At 29.3% G+C, this 20,287-nt stretch overlaps 2 protein-coding genes and 1 long non-coding RNA gene across 3 annotated transcripts; 2 read left to right on the forward strand and 1 right to left on the reverse strand.

Moving 5' to 3' along the window:
* The first annotated feature begins 2,696 nt into the window (after positions 1 to 2,696).
* On the forward strand, positions 2,697 to 13,730 carry LOC109803749 (phosphoinositide phospholipase C 6). Its single transcript, XM_020365429.3, has 9 exons — positions 2,697 to 3,166; positions 10,936 to 11,132; positions 11,267 to 11,402; positions 11,492 to 11,704; positions 11,927 to 12,084; positions 12,192 to 12,309; positions 12,583 to 12,735; positions 12,807 to 12,893; positions 13,253 to 13,730. The coding sequence occupies exons 1-9, from the start codon at positions 2,867 to 2,869 to the stop codon at positions 13,544 to 13,546; spliced, it is 1,656 nt and encodes a 551-aa protein (XP_020221018.1). The 5' UTR covers positions 2,697 to 2,866; the 3' UTR covers positions 13,547 to 13,730.
* A 140-nt stretch (positions 13,731 to 13,870) lies between these two features.
* LOC145955917 (uncharacterized) lies at positions 13,871 to 14,740 on the reverse strand. The gene is made up of 2 exons (XR_014432688.1): positions 14,092 to 14,740; positions 13,871 to 13,994 (listed from the first exon to the last, which is right to left on the reverse strand). It is a non-coding gene; the product is annotated as an uncharacterized LOC145955917 (long non-coding RNA).
* A 292-nt stretch (positions 14,741 to 15,032) lies between these two features.
* LOC109807238 (phosphoinositide phospholipase C 2) lies at positions 15,033 to 19,886 on the forward strand. Its single transcript, XM_020369783.3, has 9 exons — positions 15,033 to 15,466; positions 16,114 to 16,310; positions 16,711 to 16,846; positions 16,932 to 17,177; positions 17,277 to 17,506; positions 18,005 to 18,122; positions 18,555 to 18,707; positions 18,807 to 18,893; positions 19,303 to 19,886. Exons 1-9 carry the CDS (start codon positions 15,152 to 15,154, stop codon positions 19,594 to 19,596), a joined length of 1,776 nt encoding a protein of 591 aa, XP_020225372.1. The 5' UTR covers positions 15,033 to 15,151; the 3' UTR covers positions 19,597 to 19,886.
* The last annotated feature ends 401 nt before the right edge of the window (positions 19,887 to 20,287 follow it).

Below are 20,287 nucleotides of genomic sequence, written 5' to 3' on the forward strand. Positions count from 1 at the left end.
AGACATGGCTGTGGCCGGTAAGTAATCAAACTACGCATTGCATAATTTCAGCAAAAAGTGTCAAAAATTTGCACACGTTTTTTAGTCAAAAAGCATAGCTTCTTACGAAAGGCAATAACATTTTTTTTTTAATAATCTATAACAAGCTATTTTAATCAATTTAAAATGTTGTTTTCCTCAAAAACAAGCTCAAAATAAATCATCCATCTTAGAGGGCCCAAAATATCGTATAGTGATTGTGGGTTGGGTCAAGGTAAAACAAAATTTCATTTCTTGTACCGATCCAAACTACTCCAACTCAATTATGGTTGTGTTAATTTTGCGTCATGAGGTTAACATTATTTTAACAAGTTTCATCGCATAAGTCATTTTTTTGTACATCATCGCAATAAGTCATTTAAATTAAATTGTAAAATTATTATATAGTAAAATATTTCCAAAAGATATATATATATATATATATATATATATATATATGGTGATTGAATAGTTCGATGCTAATCGACCAAGTTATGAAAATAAATTTTCAATATTTGGACTTGGACATGTTAAGATTATATTGTTCCAAGTTAAATAAAAAATAGTATGACTAAATAATTGATAGATTAACTCGAGAATGGTTGTTAGGCGAAATCAAACTCATTATTTCTTCTACCTAAATTAGTAGCTAATATATTTAACACTGTTTCAACCTCAAGTCAATGTACCCATATTAAGTTCGAGGACATAGTTAGATGAGTGTATCCGATATATTATTTATTTTAATGGTAGATGAATCGTTATAGTTGTGTTCTTAAAAAGATGTCTGGAGAATATATAAAAATTATTTTTGACATAAATTTTTAAGTGATGGAAAACTTTAACGTAATAATATTTAAAAAAAATAGAAAAAAACTCTTTTAATATTTTTAAACATTTTAATAAGTTTTAACATAAACTAAACTTTATTAATTACCAACACTTGGATTAATTACCATTGAGCGAGTGAATGCGAATTTGTTTCAACTTAATTTGAGTTCAGATTTTATTAGAAAAGTTATTAGAAATTAAAATTAAATAAAGTTTATTCAAAAATTTAAAAATATTGAGAAATTAAAAAAAAAACATTTATCAAAATAGCAGAGGAGCTATTTTTTTTAAGAGTGAATCACATTCCCCTCCTCTCTTATGTTAAAAGTTATTATAGTTTTCTCCTTCCACAAATATCAATTTATCCATTTTTAAATTTTTTTTTATAACTTCTATTACAAAAAAATTAGTACTAAAATATCATTTACACTAATATCTACTCTGAACTGTAAATATTACACTTTCCTTCCTCCTATGTTAATATAAACACTTTCATCCTTTAACAAATACAAATGTTACATTTTAATCATTTATCTCTTGATGTAAAAAAATTAATAGTTTATCTATTAATTTAGATATTTAATTATTATTTTTAATGAATATTTAAAAGTAATTGTATATTTAAAATAAATATTTTAATTATTTAAATATTTTTAAAGTTATCAAAATAAAAATGATATATATAATATAACAAAATCAAACACATGTGATATTATTTAATTAATGTAGTTAATGTAATATTTTTTAAATAAATATTTAAATAAAATAAATAATTTTATTATATAGTATTAATTATATATTAAACTATGGTAATATATAAATTTTAAGATATTATTTAATTGATGTTATTAATAAAATATTTTAAAAAATATATAAATAAACTTATTTTTTTGATAAAATATTTTTTCATATTTAATAAATATAATATTAAAATACGTATATTAAATATTCTTGGTAAATATATTTATGTTACAAATTCATTATTAAATAAAATATAATTATTACAAAATTTAGTACATTTATATATATCAAAAAATATATAAAGTGCACATATATAATTTATTTTATTTATTTATTATTTCAATAAATCACATTAAATTTAATTATATATTTCATAATTTTTTGTCAAATGAATAAATGATAATGAATTAAAAATATTTCAATATATATTTTAAAATTTTACAATGAATATTTTCTTTTAAAATATTAAGTTAAATATTTTAAATTATATATTTTAATATAATGAAAAAGTAATGATATAATACTCATATTTTAAAGAGATAAAGTGTGATTTATTCTATATTTTAACATAATGAAAGGAAGATAATATAATATTTATATCTCTTAAGAGAAGAAAGTATAATTTATTTTAGTAAAGCTAAGCCAACCTGACTTACTTCTAACTCAAAGATTAGTGGGTTTGATATGTTAGTTTACTAGATTTTTTAAAATAAAAAATTAATTAATTATTTTTATTTTAAATAAATAAAATAAAGAGTCGCAATTTTTTCAATCAACAAATCAAGTCAATTATCAATTCAAATGAATATAGAAAGAAAAATATTAATTAAAATTTTAAATAACAACTACATAAAATATATATACATATATATATATATAATTTTAAAAAAATTAATTATAGTGAATTAAAGGAACCAATCGATCATTAAGGTTAAAATTTATTTTGAAAATTTTAATATTAAATTAAATTATATATTTTAACGTAGAGAATGATGAGAGTGTATTATATAAGAGAGTATAACATAATTTATTAATTTTTTTTAATGATGTTAAAAATATTAAGAATAGTATTTATTTATTTTATTTCCATAATGGCAGTGCCTTGGTTCGTGCACTCATGTAGGTAGCATACATAATCACACATTCACACGTTGCAATCGCAAACTCCATTCCGCTTCGATCGCCATTTTTCTTCTCCGAAACACACACCAATCACTTCCATCAATTCTTTATTTGTGTGAGCCTTTCGTCCATTTTCGCGATTAGGTTCACCGCCATGGCCACCCACAACTACAAAATCTTCAGCTGCTTCAACAGGAAGTTCACCGTCACCGAGCAGGGCCCGCCGCCCGACGTCGAAAAGGCGTTCTCCGTCTTCACCGGCGGCGCCTCCTCCATGTCCGCCGATCACCTCCTCCGCTTCCTGGAGGAGCACCAGGGCGAAGCGGACTGCACTCTATCGGATTCCGAGGGGATCCTTGAGCAATTGCGGAAAGATCAGGAAAGTGAAATCGATGTCCATGTCTTCTTCCAATTCCTGCTCCACCACAGTTTCAATAGCCCCATCAAATCTCAGGTGAACTCTCTATACTCATGTTTGTTTCCCCAGTTTCTCAATCCTTTTCTTTAGGATCTCCTCAATTTTGCAGTATTTTTGTGTTTTGTATGGATTAATAGTGGAAACGGAAAACAAAGAAATAGGATGAAAGGAAATTAATAAAATTGATTATAAAAGATCAACTTTTCTATCCACATTTACAAGTGAATAATATAAGAACCAACCATGAAATTTATTTTTAAGTTAAAATTAATTACATATAAAGTAAAAATAATTTTTAGAAAAGTTAATAAGAGAGTATATATAAATTAGTTCATAAAAAATTATTTTCTTTTTAAAAGTGTTTATTAAAAATTTATTCAATTATGTCCAAATTTATTTTAAAGTCAAGTAATTTATATTTGAATAATTTGAAATTAGTAATACAATTTAGTATAATTTTTTTAATTCAACATGAAAATAACCTAAAATCATTTAATTCAGAATAAATTTTAGACTAATTATTATTTTTTAATGTGAGACCAAGCATGTTAATATTTTCCTAATTTTGGACAACACATTAAGATAATGAATCCAAAAGTATTCAAGAGAGTTTATACATATTAGATTTAATTAATTAATTGTGTAATTTTTTTTACATTATTATTAAATTATAGATAGATTGTCAATTTGTCATGGTTCTTTACAAAAATTTTAAAAAAATTTGTTTTATGGTTAGTTTATTTATTTATAATAATTAGGTTAAAATAATATTTAGATTGATTTCTATTGAATTGGTAGTGTAAAATTTATATATAAAAACTATATTTTATACTAATTATAGAATATTTATTTTATATACTTAATGTAAAGACATTCATGGAATTGAATTCCGATCGTAATTTTTTTTAAATAACTCTGATCATTAATTAAAAAATATAAATAATTAAATTATTTAAGTTAATAATTTTTTATAAGAATAGTGTGATATCCTCTATCTCACATGTTATATAATACATAATATAATATATAGTTGAATAATCTTAATATAAATAAATTCAAAATTCACATAGGTAGAGGGAATTACATTTTAACATAAACTAGACTTAGCGAAAATAATAATTTACAAAAGAATTAAAATTAAACTACTTAAATTAAATAACATAAATTAAATAGTAACTATTTGTAACTAATTCTTTGGTGTCACGCATCCTATTAGAATAAAACCCAACATTGAGAACTAAGTCTCATTATTGATATTCTCAACATCATATTGATAATTACATACAAAATCCACAAGAAGACGAGACAAAAGAAAAGGAAGTGAGAAATATTTCATTCTGATCCACTATGCAGGAATGTGAACTGTTTAGCTAGACACAAACAACACATATATTAATACATAACATACATAGTTACACATTATCATCATACACAATTCATTCACAACATAACAAACAACAATAGATAAGATCATGATGCATATACAATGACATAAACTACATGTTATCATGCATGTGACGTCAATAAAAACATCACACTTCGACATTGCCGCTAACAACATGCTAGAGTAGTTTAAAAGTACATGTGGGGTCAGACCCTTTATGCACTCTCACTAGAAGGACATATTACTAAGGTTTGGTTAGGATAGCTAGGTCACACAAGATACATTGCATGCGCACGAGGGTAAAACTGAGACTTTCAAATCAAGTTATCCCTAAGGTTGGTTCCCAACCTTTTACACAAGAGACCTTATTTGGTAGTGTATTCCATATCGTATCCCTTTAAAAACATTTTTATACATATAATACATGTCAATCAGACTCAATGCATTACATTCATATGACCTCATAGTTTTGCATATCACATATTTCTCATATCGCATTACTCGTCATTCATAGCCATACATTCATATATAGACATTACAACCTATCTACATCAGTGTCACAAAAACATAATTATAATAATGGGATTCAATAGAAGTATAATAAAGAATTCACAAGTAGGAAGACACTTAGCAGCATATGCTCTACGCTCGATGTGATACCTCCAAAGGACCATGTTGATCTTTGTCTGAACTACGCTCAATGTGACCGAATCCATGCCTAATGAGAATACCACTAATAACTCTCTGGAGTGTCCGTGCCCAATGAGAGTTAGCTAACGCCTGGCGGAAGTGTCATAGGAAATTCCTGGAGCTTCCACGCTCGATGAGGATCATCTAACGCCTAGTGTGAGGGACTCTGAGAGCAAACCTTGTTCTCGACCTTGACGACACCCAACATGTCCCAAGTAGCACCTAGTGACATCAGAAACATCTTGCACAATAGATATACAAAATTTTGACTAACGCATCAATTCACCAAAACATATCATTTAATTGATAAATATATTCTATAGTAAGTAACTTAACGCCCAATATCATCCAATTCACATATACAATTGATATCTTTCCTTAAAATCACACCAAATTCTCTTAGGGTTTCTCATAGGAACTCATATAGATCTCAAATCATATAATTATTATCCAAAATCATAAAATTAATCACACTATCAAATAATTCATGCCACTAATTATGAGTAAGAAGAATATGGAGAAAAACATAAGCATCAGGGGAAACGCCTCATATATAGACATACAACGTACATGAGATTAGAGGTCAATCCACTATTTGACATGCAAACTCACACTCAGAGTGAGGTGTCTCACTCCACTCTTACTTAAATAAGTTCTAAAGGACGAGTGCACGACTCTAGGTGATTTTCATCCTGCTCCTGTTCTCCGAATTCTAAAGCGTGTACATGAAAATAAAGAGTTTTGAAACACGTACGTTAAAATAGAGGTTGAAAGAGTTTGATTAAAAAACTCATTTTTTTTATAAAAAAAACTAACATCCTTTTAATCCTTTAGTTAAAATATACAAACTATAGTTACAAATTCTCTATCTTTTTAATAAAATATTATACTATCTTTTAATAAAATATCATATATTATATTCTAAAATATATTACATAACTAAAACAAATATTTAACAATCCCTCTTAATAAAATAAAATATTAAAATTATTAATAAAATACTTATATTATTATTATTATTTTTATGATAACTAAGGTGTTACAAATAGATTCATAAATAAACAAGCTTGTGGGGAGACATTCCCCACTAAGTTTTAATTTTTCTTAACATCATATATAAATATTATAGTATATTATTTTTACTAATAATTTATATTTTAATATTATACAAAAGTTAAGTTTTGTTTTTTTAATGATAAACAAGTTGTTACAAATAGATTCATAAACAAGTTTGTGGGGATACTTTCCCCACTAAGTTTCAATTTTTCTTAACATCATATGTCAATATTATATCATATTATTTTTACTAATAATTTATATTTTAATATTATACAAAAGTTAAGTTATCCTATCTACTACATTAATATTATTATTCTTCAATCTTTAAGATAATTTTTTACACCCCACCATTTTAAAAAAATATTATAATATTTATACTTAAATATATTTTTAGTTCTTTAAATTTAAGATAAATTTATTTTTAATTTTTTAAATTTAAAATTAATTTTTTTAGTCCCTTTAATTTCAATTTTTTTTAGCATTTATACTATATTTTTGTTAGACAATCTGCTAAATACTGTTACATAAAATTTACTTATTAGTGTTTCTGTTAGTGAAAACATGACAAGTTTTTTTTTAAAATTAATTTGTCATTTTTAAATATATTATTGATAATTTAAGAGATTAAAATAAGTTTTTTAAAAATCATAAAGATTAAAAATAATAATTTTAAATTTTAAAAAAAAATTATCCTAAACTTAAGAGACTAAAAATATATTTAAACATATTATTTAAAAAAAATAACACAACTTTTCACTAATATCTCACTTCTTCATCTCTCCTTAAACAATATTTTTATAAAAAATAAATGAGTTAGTATATCAAAACTTATCTATATATATTTCAAGTCTCAGACTTTCAAGTTTAACTTTGATACTACTACAATTTTATTTTTAACTTTTATCTTCAACATAAACTAGTTTAATTATTTATGTAAGACGAAAGATAAACGATAGAATGTTTGTTTAATTACTTGTATAGGGAGATTTTTGATAATATTAAAAATGAAAAATTATCTAATATTTTTAAAATCATAGAAAATAATTATATATATATATATATATATTTGTACTTATAAAAATGTAATGGTATATGATACAAATTCATGTATATAAATATTGTCCCAATACTAAAAATTTCTCTATCCGTGACTCACTTTTGATAAATCGTATTAATGAATAACCTGATATCATAAATAAATAATTTTATTAAACAATTGTATAGAAATATTTTAGGTTCTTTGGCCGTTTAAGGATTATAGAAGAGTTTTTCCTATTAAAACAGTTAGGTAAAGCTGGTTAGTTTTTGTTTTTTATTTTTCGATAGGTTGGTGAAGCAGAGTTAGTTTGGTTGAGTTATCTTGGTCGAGTTGTTTCAAGTCCTAGGGCTAGATGCATACTCTCCACGCCCTTTTAGATGCAAATCCAAATGGTTTTACACAGTTCAGAACAAATTTGTTAATCTGGCGTAAAAAATTATTTTCCTGGTCATTTTTCTGTAATTTCGCGTCTGCTTTGGATTGCTTTTTCACTGCTCAGCAGTCAGCACATGCCAGTTACTGCTGCTCTGATTTGCATGAATACCGCGATTCACACTTACGTATCAGCTCACAATTATATGATCATTATCTTTATAAATTTCGCTCCTCTTAGAAAAATTATAAAATGATATCTATTTATTACGTAATAACATGAGAAAATGTGACTTGTTTAATGGTTCAGATAATTTAAAGTTTGATAAAATTAATTTGAATTTCTTTTTTGAGAAAGTTTTAAGCTATTAAATATAATTTGTTTCAATATATTTTGAATCCTTTAAACTTATGCTAAATTTATTTTTATTTTTTAAATTTAAAATTAATATTTTTAGTCTTTAAAATTTTTAAAAATCTTATTTTAATTCCTTAAATTATCAACAACATATCCAAAAGTAACAAATTGAGACATTTATATATTATTAACTAAGTTTAATATGATGCTTTTACTAATAAAAATACCTATAAACTAATTTTATACAATAAAATTTTCTCTAATAAAATTTTAGTATAAGAATTAAAATAATTTTTTTGAAATTACATAAACTAAAAAATTAATTTTAAATTTGAGCGACTAAAAATAAACTTATCTTAAATTTGAAGGACTAAAAATATATTTAAACATAGAATTTAAATATGTATTTATTTTAACCAAATGGTGACACTTATTTCAGCTTTTTTTTAAGAGAAAAATGTTATTTACAAAAAATTGTATTTTTTAATAAATGAAAATCGAAAAAAATAAATTAAAAGATACTTATTTATTTATATAGTGATTTATAACAATTTATGCATTTTATTTAACTAATTGAGTACTCTATTAATTAAAAAGAAGCTATATATTTGAGATAACAGTTGAAGTTTGTGAACAATTTATCTAAAATTAAAAATTATTCTTCTGAAAAAATAAATTATTTTCATTTATCTAAAACTTTAAAATCTATAATTATTTTTAATAATTTTTTCTCTTGTAATTAATTTTCCATGTAAAAGCTGATTTTTTTAATATCTAAAAAAAATTAAATATTTCAAAAATATTTTTCACCAAATTTATTCAAATAAAAGTTTATTATGATTCAATAATCAATTATACAATACACACTCTAAAAATATCTGTAATGTGCGTTATTCTAATTTCACTCATTGCCTTTTTATTCGTGAAAACTAGTGGGACCCATCTTAATTAAAAAGGATCGAAGGAAAATACTATTAAGATAAGAAACTGGACCCATCTTAACAAAACAATTTAATGGAAAAAAAGTTAAGGAAGTAAAAATTAATCATTCATCCTACACTCTATGGCCTGCTCGTTTATGTTGGGAATCACTTTCTCTGCAGTTAATATTAATTTGGTCACCAATATTAGTTGTACAAATTTTAACTAACTCATTTAATTTAGGCTTTAGTGGAATTTATTTTGAGATAAGTAAAATCCTTTTACTTTTCTTATTAATATTATATTACATTAGTTCAAATGGAATTAAAGATGTCAACTTGACTAATCTAATCTTAAACTTAATATATACCAATATACGGGACAATTTGATTAAATGATAGTGTAAAAGACTTTCATATTTTCATATATGTATAATTTTTTTTAATGTTTGATATAAAATTCTTAAAACATTATATTTTAGAATTAATTCTACAAAATATAAAGGAACTAAATTATGAAATTGAATTTAGCTTTCCAGCCTTTACTTTAGGGACAGTTTCTTTATTACACGACTTCATCATGAGCAAGGACGGAGCCAAGGGGGGACCTACGGGTGCCACGGCCCCCCCAACAATTTTAATTTTTCTTTATATTTTTTTTTATATGCTTTTGATACTTTAATTTTCATTTATTATAAATTATATATTATTTATTCTCGGCCCCCAGTATTGAAATCCTGGCTCCGTAAAATTGACAATGCAAGCATATAACTAACATTGAATATATGATGGGCGGTGGCCTGGTCTAATATCATTCATTACACTTGTCAGATGATAAATCCTAATAAACCAAATATAAAAAAATCCTAATAAATTAATTAGTTAGAGAAGTTATATTTATAATGAAGAATACTCCTTCGCAATCATGTGTAAAAAAAATTTGTAGATATACATATATATATAATATAAGAATTTAATATATATAATAAAAAAGAAACATAATTTTATTAAAAATAATATATTTTATTATATATAAATGTTTTTCACTCATACTTAAATATATATAATTAAAAAAATATTACGTGTGAATAGACTTTTAAGTTTTTGATAAAAATTGAAATTTTCTTAACTTTATTTCGTTAAATAGAAATTTAAGGATTGATTTTTTATTTTTAGAAATAACAAAATAAAATTAAAATGTCATTGTATTTTTTTTTTCTCTTCACATTAAAGTTGTTTTTTAATTATTTTAGCTCTCTCAGCATTGCCATAAATTCCCTCAAGGCCTAAACTCCCGCAGGGCCGGCCCTGATCTGATGCCACGGTAACCCCCAACTAAAAGCAGAACTTGAATTTAAATAAGGAACATATAATCAATAGACGGAGAAATCATAGAAACTAGTACAGGTGATGATTTCATTTATGAAAATATGTATGCACACGTTCATTTTTTTTTCTACCTCATACCATATTTACAAATGCAGCAAATTCCCAGAAGGAATGAGGATATATTTGGGAGAAATATATACTGTGCACTAACCCAATCAACACTATATAGTCATCTACTGCAAGAATATCTCCTGAATTGAATCAAACTTTTGGAATTGTAATGTTTCATTTGTTAATGTGACAATGATAAATGAACAATCAATAGTCATACACTTGAACCACTGTCCAAAATTAAATCTCCAATGCCATCTTTGTTAAAACCCATTTACAACATCAGAAACAGAAAAATATGTAAGAAAGGAATTCATTAAAGAAGTTCAAGTTCAAGATTAGTAGTGTATGATGTATTTATTTATTTTAGTGAATTTAGTAGTCTTATTCTATGGCATTTAGTATGTAAATGTTATATCCCCGTTTTAATGGGGAGTAATTTTGGACTTTGATGCATATTTTCTAAATGACTGCAGACAAACGAACAATGAATATGATTCAGGTCTTTTCTTGACAATATGAATGAATGATGTCTTATTGCAGGTACATCATGATATGAATGCTCCATTGTCTCATTATTTCATATACACTGGGCACAATTCCTATCTGACTGGGAATCAACTGAGCAGTGACTGCAGTGATCTGCCAATCATAAAGGCTTTGCAACGAGGTGTGCGAGTAATTGAACTAGATTTATGGCCAAATTCAGCCAAAGATGATATCGATGTAGTTCATGGAAGGTGCTAGCTGATTCCCTTTTTAATCTAGCAAAACTGGATGATGTTCCTTCTCAAATCTTTTGATCTTGTAGTTTCGTGATATATTTATCATGAAACTCTATAAAACTAATGGACATTTTTCTGAATTCTTTCAGGACTCTTACCACTCCTGTCACACTTATCCGATGTTTTAAGTCCATAAAAGAGTATGCTTTTGTTAAAACTCATTACCCACTGATTATAACTTTAGAAGATCACCTTACTCCAGATCTTCAAGCTAAAGTTGCAGGGGTAGGTCTCCTTTTTATTCCCCTCGCAAGCATCTACTTCACATCCCTATTTCATTAGGTGCTGAATGTGAATTTCCATCTTGTACGTAGATGGCAATTCAAATATTTGGAGAAATGCTTTATTACCCTGAGACAGATTCTCTGACGGAATTCCCCACACCAGAATCATTGAAAGGTCGAATTCTTATATCAACCAAACCACCAAAAGAATTTCTTGAATCCAAACAAAGTGATGACAAGGAATCAGCTGACAAGGGTTCATCATCGCCAGACCAAATTAATGAACCGGAAAATGATGATAAGGTGAGTATATCGACAAAATTGAATTACGTTTCCCCCTAAATCTATAGAATTGTGACTTGAACATATGACCTTCTACCTAAATCCTAACCTCCCAACTTGAGCTATGTTATGCTCTATTGACATTTGATTTATATAAATTTATACACTCTGCATGTTTATGTCATCCTTTTCTTCTTAACTGAGAAAGATTTGAATGCATATGATAAAAAATCACACTACCAGACTGCACCTGAGTATAAACAGTTGATTACAATTCATGCTGGGAAACCCAAGGGTGACGTACAAGATGAATTAAAAGCTGTCGGTAACGTTAGGCGCTTAAGCTTGAGTGAACAAGCCCTTGAAAAGGTTTCTGAATCTTATGGAGCTGATATTGTTAGGTATTTTTCTATCAGTGGAACTTTGTAATGGCAAATGCAAAGATTTATATACTTTGGTAGTTTAAAACTTCCCAATTATAAGACATGCCTTTTATGCCTTTTTCCAGGTTTACGCAGAAGAATATTCTCAGAGTGTATCCAAAGGGAACACGTCTCAACTCCTCAAATTACAGGCCACACATAGGGTGGACGTACGGAGCTCAGATGGTTGCATTTAACATGCAGGTTTGAGACTAATGACCGTGTCTTTATTTTAAGGGTTATCTCAAGAGTTTTTATTTTCTCGGTCTTGATTCACTTTATTTAATGTTTTTTTGCTGTACTACCGTTGGTATTTGTTTTATCTCTGTTTAAGTGGATTTTCAAGCGGCAAACTAGTGAAGCAAGCTTACATGCCTATTGAAATAGCTTAAGTTGTGCATCCATCTACAGTGTTTTCTTCCTTTCTTAATCTTCAATAACATTACTGACCTGCTACTGTGTTGTTTCCTTTATTAGGGGTATGGAAAATCACTCTGGTTCATGCAAGGAATGTTTAGAGCAAATGGAGGGTGTGGTTACGTGAAAAAGCCTGATTTTCTAATTGAACAAGGTCCACAAAATGAGGTTTTTGATCCTAAAATAACATTGCCAGTGAAGAAAACATTAAAGGTGAGATGTTATATTGAAAAGGAAATCGGTTAGTTTGGTGACATCTTCTGAACATCCCCCACTTTCTGTAGGTAAAAGTCTATATGGGGAACGGTTGGAGCTTAGATTTCAGCCAAACAGACTTTGATACTTACTCACCACCAGACTTTTACGTTAAGGTGAGTTGAGTAATTATGCTAATATTGCATATTAGGAATCACCAATCTCCAATGAATATTTATTGGTGCGACTCGGGAGACATTTTGCAATTGGATTTGAAGATAGGCTTAATTTATATACCTAAATATTGGTTAAAAATCCTGTAACTGTTTTTACTTTTTAACCTACCCTCCCCTACAACTTCATTTCACACACTAAGGGTTTTTTTTTATATTTTTTTTTATTTTTTATTTTTTATATATAGTTCTGATCAGGCTATATTGTAAAAACTTTTGGTTGGTCATAGCTAGAATTCTGAGTAAAGAGAGACACAAGTTTATTATACTTATCCTAAGTATTTGATCAATTCGTGTAACAGGTTTGTACTATTGGGGTTCCTGCTGATATGGCCAAGAAGAAAACAAGTGTAATTTCAAATGATTGGTTTCCCATCTGGGACGAAGAGTTTGATTTCCCTTTGACTGTTCCTGAGCTGACTTTGCTCCGAATAGAAGTTCGAGAGAATGATAGACATCAAAAGGATGACTTTGCTGGACAGACGTGTTTGCCAGTCTCAGAGATAAAGTCTGGATTCCGGTCAGTCCCTCTGTATGATAAAAAGGGTGACAAATTAAAATCTGTGAAGCTTTTATTGCGGTTTCAGTTTAGATAAATTATAGGACCAGCCATATAATAATCTTATATAATGGATACGAGGTCATTGTAATGATAATTATCTTTATCTTTAGCTGCTTGCAATTGTATTTTGGGTTTTACTATGTTATATTTTCTGCACAATCAACATCAATACAAAAAAAGTATCAAGATTTAACATGTATTTGGATAAACATCAATTAGCCACGTCTGATTTAAAATTCATGTTTAAGATGGAGAAGCCCCTACTTATAACTTTGATTTAAACGTGAAAAATCACGTCTTTAACGTGTGACCGAACGCACAGTTAAGAACTTCCAATATTGTCACAAGGCCTTTTAGATTACACTGATAGCGAACACGAGATTATTTAAATTATGTTCCACAACCACAATTTCAGCTTCAATATCAATGGTTTTTGTCCGTCTACTTGTATCACGACACAATTGCGGTTTATCCATAATTTTCTGTAATATCAAGGATTAAAATGAAATCACAATCACAAACTTAAAACATTTCCTGAAACCAAAAGGGCATAATATAGGTTCGAAAGTAATGTCATACCCTCTGAATGAAAAAAACTTATCCATGAGTCTAGGTTGATGGGGGCCTTTCATCCAGCAACACAATGGTGCATACCATCTTTGCTTGGAAAGTTTGTTTTCCTCGAGAGTGAAACTCTCCAATCTCCATGACCCACTTTATCAGTATAGGTGTGATGGACCTCACGGTACAATTAAGGGTGTGTTGATACCTGTTTGCACACAGTTCAATGCAGTTGAACGTGATTAGAAGAAATCGATAGATTGGCGTTGAACGGTTTTCAACGGAAATACAAACACCAAATCACGTGCTAAGATGCATTATTGATTTGCTCTCCTCTTCAAGAAGTTATTATATAGATCAGCAAGTGTTCATAATAATACTTAATATCACTTTATAATTTCATATAACAAATACATTAATGACTTATACAAATAACAGGGAAAGTATTAAAATAAAAAGATCAACATAAAAAATAAAGATTAAAAGAAAATTATTACATATTTTTATTATTTGAATGTGGTATTTATTTATTTTTGTTACAATAAGTTGATATAACTTATTTTTATTAAGTGTGTTCATATTTTTGAAAAGAAAGTGTTATTTTTGATAGAATTTAATATCAAAGACGGATATAAAACTTTAATTTTTAATTAAAGAAGACAAATATAAAACAATTTATGGAAATACTTATTTGATTTGATTATTCTTTTGTGTACTGATTTCTGAATCAACGTCTTGCTATTAAGATAAGCATAAATAATAGTAAGATAGAAAGAGAGTGATAAAGTAGTAAAAGTGAGGTCAGAAAGAGAACGTAGGTTTGAACAAAGAGTGGGAACTGCCAAGTGCCAAACATCTAAACGATTGGAGGCTGAAGTGGGTCCCTCCCATGCATTCGGAGTCTGGAAACATCCAAACGTATCTTACGACAATCTCTTGAAGGCCATCAAACACAAGTAACGTATCCATTCTCCGACAAAAAAGTTGTCCTAAACACCTTCTTCACACGCCGCGTACGCGTTCACCACGATACTTATCTTCTTCAAAGGATTGGTAGAGAGTAGAGAGAGTGTAAAACATGCCCAAACAGACTTATTACAACGTATGCTTCTGCTTCCGCCGCCGCTTCAGGCTCCCCGTGACGGAGGCCCCGCCGGAGATAAGGACCCTTTACGACCGTTACTCCGACGAGAATGGCGTCATGACAGCTTCTCACCTCCAAAGTTTCCTTGTTGAGGTGCAGAGGGAAGAGAATACCACTGAGGAGGAAGCACAAGCCATCATTGATGGCCACAAGCATCTCAGTATCTTTCACCGACAGGGTCTCAATCTCGAGAGCTTCTTCAACTATCTCTTCAGTCCCAATAACCCGCCTCTCTCACCTTCTCCTCGGGTACCTCTCTTTGGATTCATTTGGTTTCTGCAAAATTGTTTTTTGTCTCTCTTCAACTCTTAATCCACGATTTTGGTTACCCTTTTATGCAGTTTTAGTTTCTCAATTTTTTAAATATCTGCAAATTTGGATTACATGTTAATAATTTCAGAAATATTGTTCATGCCGAAAGTGAGAACTCAGTAATATTTCATGTTGCCATGCTATTGTATGCATGTGGCATAACAATTATCACCTTGCATATATCATGTATCAATGCATTACAGTTGTGCAAACCTGATTGTTGAATCAAAAATTGCAAAATTTTCAAAATTGGAAATCAAAATTGCCTAACTAAAGATAGGGACCAGAATTGAAGATAAATTAAACAAGGACTTAAAAAAATGCAATATAGCCTTTATATATAGACACACACACGCTTTCCATTTGTGAATGATTGCTCTTATGCTTGTTTTAGTCTATGTTCTATGTTGTTATCTAAACACCCGCTGTTGGTATTATATCTTCCATCTGAATTTACTGCAAGTAATTGTTGGCTTTCAATAGGTATTGAATTATTGATATTATATCGTGTATGAGATTATGTGTACTCTCACTATACTCTGTTGTTCTGATTATGGTATATTTTTCTACTATTTCATTTGCAGGTGTACCAAGATATGACTTCACCTTTGTCTCATTACTTCATTTATACGGGTCATAATTCCTATCTAACTGGGAACCAGCTTAGCAGTGACTGCAGTGAAGCCCCCATCGTGAAAGCACTTCAGAGAGGTGTAAGGGTGATTGAATTGGATATATGGCCTAATGCATCAAAAGATGATGTGGATGTTCTTCACGGAAGGTGAATTTACTGGTTCAATGTTGCTGACTTTTTAACATGAATTGAAGGGATTTTCCTTGTTTCCCTATCCCGTCGACATGTAACTCATGTTTTCTTTCAAAGAAATCAATTCATCCATTTCAGAACATATTATTCATTTCAGTTATCTGTTTCTACTTTGTGTGGTCTAGGATTAAGCACTCATTGGCTAGAGAATGAAAATTTTCCATGGAAATAATATCTCCAACAATGTGATGACTGATGAACACTTAGTCACCTATTTACATGCAATCTGGCGTAGCGGGAAAAATGATATGATTCCAACATATTATTACTAACAACAATTGGAATTTAGATTTTTTTCCTAAACATTTTGAAATATAGTTCTTTACATATATATATATATATTTTTGTAACACAGGACTTTAACATCTCCGGTAGCGCTCATCAAATGTTTGAGGTCTATTAAGCAGCATGCTTTTGATGCCTCAGAATATCCAGTTGTAATAACGTTAGAGGACCACCTTACTCCCGATCTTCAGGCCAAAGTGGCTGAGGTTAATTACCTGGAGTTCTCTAGGAATTCAAAACAGTTTTTCTTATTCGTATAGTTGACACTTGATGTTCTATTCAAATTTTTAGATGATTACTCAAACATTTGGAGACATGCTATTTTGTCCTAGCTCAGAAAGCTTGAAGGAATTTCCTTCTCCCGAATCACTTAAAAGGAGGATTATTATATCAACCAAACCGCCAAAGGAGTACCTTGAGGCAAAAGAAGCACAAGAAAGGGAGGAGGGACCACTAAAGGGAAAGCCGGCAGATGATGAAGAAGCATGGGGGAAGGAAGTTCCTAGTTTGAGAGGTGGCACTATCTCTGATTACAAGGTCTGATACTAAGTCATTGTTGTGCATTAATTGCCTCTAAATTTATTTTTTTAAGGGAGGGATTGGTTGATTCATTTTCTGGCTTACTATGTTTTACAGAACATTGGGGATGAAGACGATCTTGATGATGAGGATGATATTGATGAAGCAGCAAAGTCACGTCAAAACACATCAGACGAATACAGACGTTTAATTGCCATTCATGCTGGGAAGCCTAAAGGTGGGTTAGAGGAATGTCTCAAAGTGGATCCTGATAAAGTGAGACGTCTAAGTTTAAGTGAGCTACAGCTTGAAAAGGCTGCTGAAACTCATGGAAAAGAAATTGTGAGGTATTGTTAACTATTTCCAGTTAGTCCTTTTGAGATTAACCCATTTGCGTGTGCTTGGTTGCTCTCAATTTGCTATAAATTAGTTATAAGTTATAACTGTATTTTTTGATGCAAATGTAGTAAAATTTGACCGTTGTATGAGTTTTTATTTATTTATTATTATTATTATTATTATTATTTTTTTTATATCTTCTATGGTTTCATAAGAGATATGAATCAGATGCAATACTAGATAGTCCTTGATTATGATTTACTTACAGCTTTAATCTCCTACTTGTACTTTTGCTAATAGCACCTATCTATAGAGTAAGTGGTCATATTAGAAAGTTCCGAGTGTATTATGTTTAAGGCGGTATACTGAATGGTTTTTTCATTCTTTGTAAATCGAAACACATCCAAAGCCCTTGTACTCTATTTAGCTTTGAAACAAATCCATAGCAGGATATTTTGTTTATTTGCAAATGAAAAACATAAGTATTTATTTCTTGGTTGTGGCAGGTTTACTCAACGGAATATGCTGAGAGTGTACCCAAAAGGTACTCGCATTACCTCGACAAATTATAACCCATTGATTGGGTGGATGCATGGAGCTCAAATGGTTGCGTTTAACATGCAGGTTTCTACTTCTTCCTCCCCCTTTTTTCTATTTCATTTTTGTATTTGATTTCTTGAGAGGTGAGAGGAACTTGCCAACCTTCAAACTAACAAGAAGATACTACACTAAACATGTGAGGTCTAGAATTGTGACTTTTGAAAATTTGTACTGTTGAGGATAATGAGCGTGTCACACGCTTTTGGGCTTTACACTTCATTTACTCCCATGTAAATTGGTTATATTGCAAAGTCACGATCGAACATTTGATGAGAAACTAAAAGAGATAGAGGTGTAAAGGGAGGGCTAAAAAGAATGTGAAAAACTCCGTAATTCAAACTTTAAGGATGATATTTTTTTTGTCAATGACTTCAGTTATATCATGACATTAATACTAAGGTCAAGAAAGATGTCCACTAATCAGTTTTCATTGTTGGTGGTTCCATTCCATGGCAGGGCTATGGGAGATCTCTTTGGTTGATGCATGGAATGTTCAAAGCCAATGGCGGATGTGGTTATGTTAAAAAACCAGATTTTCTATTAAAGACTGGTCCCAATAATGAGGTCTTTGATCCTAAAGCTCATTTGCCTGTGATGACTACTTTGAAGGTGAAAGCTTTACTACCTGGAAATTTGAGTGATGTTCCTCTTTTAAGTGTCTCTAGCTTATTTCCTAATAAAGCTCATACTTTTCTTACTCTCATTTAGGTGACTATATATATGGGGGAAGGATGGTTTCACGATTTCAAGCACACGCACTTTGATCAATTCTCACCCCCTGACTTCTATGCAAGAGTATGTTAATAATCTATAGATCATTAATTATGTTTAGTTTTTGTTAGGAACCAAGAATTAGGAAAGAGAAAGAAAAGAAAGATTTTATTGAATATATTAAAAAGAACACAAATTAGGAGAGAAATATCTTCTTGAAGGGTTTCCCTTCACAAAGGATTTCTTCTTTCACAAAGAGTTAATGCTCAATTTACAAAAATGTGAACAAATGTTAATGCCTCCTCTCTATCAAGTAATCTCATATTTATAGATGTGATGGACCGAGTCCATGATATCTTTCTAACTAATAACTATTCTAATTCCCATTATTCTATATCCTATCAGTTTCATTGATTTAACATCCATATTTGCCTCCTTGCAATTTATAGCATATGGTACCTTCCCTGTAGTTTTTTGACAACCTCTTATGCAGGTGGGGATTGCTGGAGTCCCTGATGACACGGTTATGAAAAAAACTAAGAGTGTAGAGGATAATTGGTTGCCTTCATGGAATGAGGTATTTGAGTTCCCACTCACTGTTCCAGAACTGGCTCTACTTCGTGTAGAAGTTCATGAGTATGACATGTCTGAGAAGGATGACTTTGGTGGCCAAACGTGCTTACCTGTGTGGGAACTAAGAAGTGGAATTAGAGCAGTTCCACTATATTCCCGCAGAGAAGATAAGTATAACAGTGTGAAGCTTCTCATGCGCTTTGAATTCATTTGAATTTGTGCATGCTTCTGCTTCATGTTTTGTACAGTCATTACAATGTTATGGTAAGAGTTTGTATGTAGCTGTGTAATATTGTAAATGTTGCTTATTTTGAAAGATACTTTTTATTTATTTTGTCTTTTACTGAAAATATATCTAAGGGAGTGAGTGAGACTAGTGTATGGGGATACTGATGTATTGGGAAGTGAGAGAGCTGTCATTTGTGTAACTGTGTTGTAACTTGTAAGGCTTCGTATTCTGATATTCAATTTATATAGTATAAACCAGAGGGCTTTGGTTTGAAAGGCTGGCTAATTAGTAGTTTTTCATTCATTACTGGTTCATTCTTTGCATATTTTTGCTCTTTTTGGATGCAACTGGATGCTTTACGTTTATTCCATTACCGACGTCTTTACATTCTAAATTTTTGAAAATATTTTTTTTTCTACTAATTTAGATATTTAAAAAGTGAAGGAAATATATATATATATATATATATATATATATATATATATATATGAGATATTCTTATTTTAAGAGAGTAATTTTTCACTTAATAACTTATTATTTATATTAAATTTTAATTATTTAATCATTATATTAAAAAATATATTTTATTATATAAATTTAAATTAATAACATGCTTATGCGAATGTAGAAAATTGACCACATCTGTTCAAATTACAAGAAAATGCTTGAGTGGGAA

This window comes from Cajanus cajan, chromosome 3, assembly GCF_000230855.2.
Source record: "Cajanus cajan strain Asha chromosome 3, NIPB_CcT2T_4, whole genome shotgun sequence".
Lineage (NCBI taxonomy): Eukaryota > Viridiplantae > Streptophyta > Magnoliopsida > Fabales > Fabaceae > Cajanus > Cajanus cajan.

Excerpts from the sequence above, each read along its gene's own strand:
- LOC109807238 (XM_020369783.3), top strand. The coding sequence starts at position 15,152 with ATGCCCAAACAGACTTATTACAACGTATGCTTCTGCTTCCGCCGCCGC. Across the intron at positions 16,311-16,710 it reads GTGGATGTTCTTCACGGAAG|GACTTTAACATCTCCGGTAG; the intron begins GTGAATTTACTG and ends TTTGTAACACAG. Across the intron at positions 17,507-18,004 it reads CATGGAAAAGAAATTGTGAG|GTTTACTCAACGGAATATGC; the intron begins GTATTGTTAACT and ends TGGTTGTGGCAG.
- LOC109803749 (XM_020365429.3), top strand. The coding sequence starts at position 2,867 with ATGGCCACCCACAACTACAAAATCTTCAGCTGCTTCAACAGGAAGTTC. Across the intron at positions 11,133-11,266 it reads ATCGATGTAGTTCATGGAAG|GACTCTTACCACTCCTGTCA; the intron begins GTGCTAGCTGAT and ends GAATTCTTTCAG. Across the intron at positions 12,085-12,191 it reads TATGGAGCTGATATTGTTAG|GTTTACGCAGAAGAATATTC; the intron begins GTATTTTTCTAT and ends GCCTTTTTCCAG.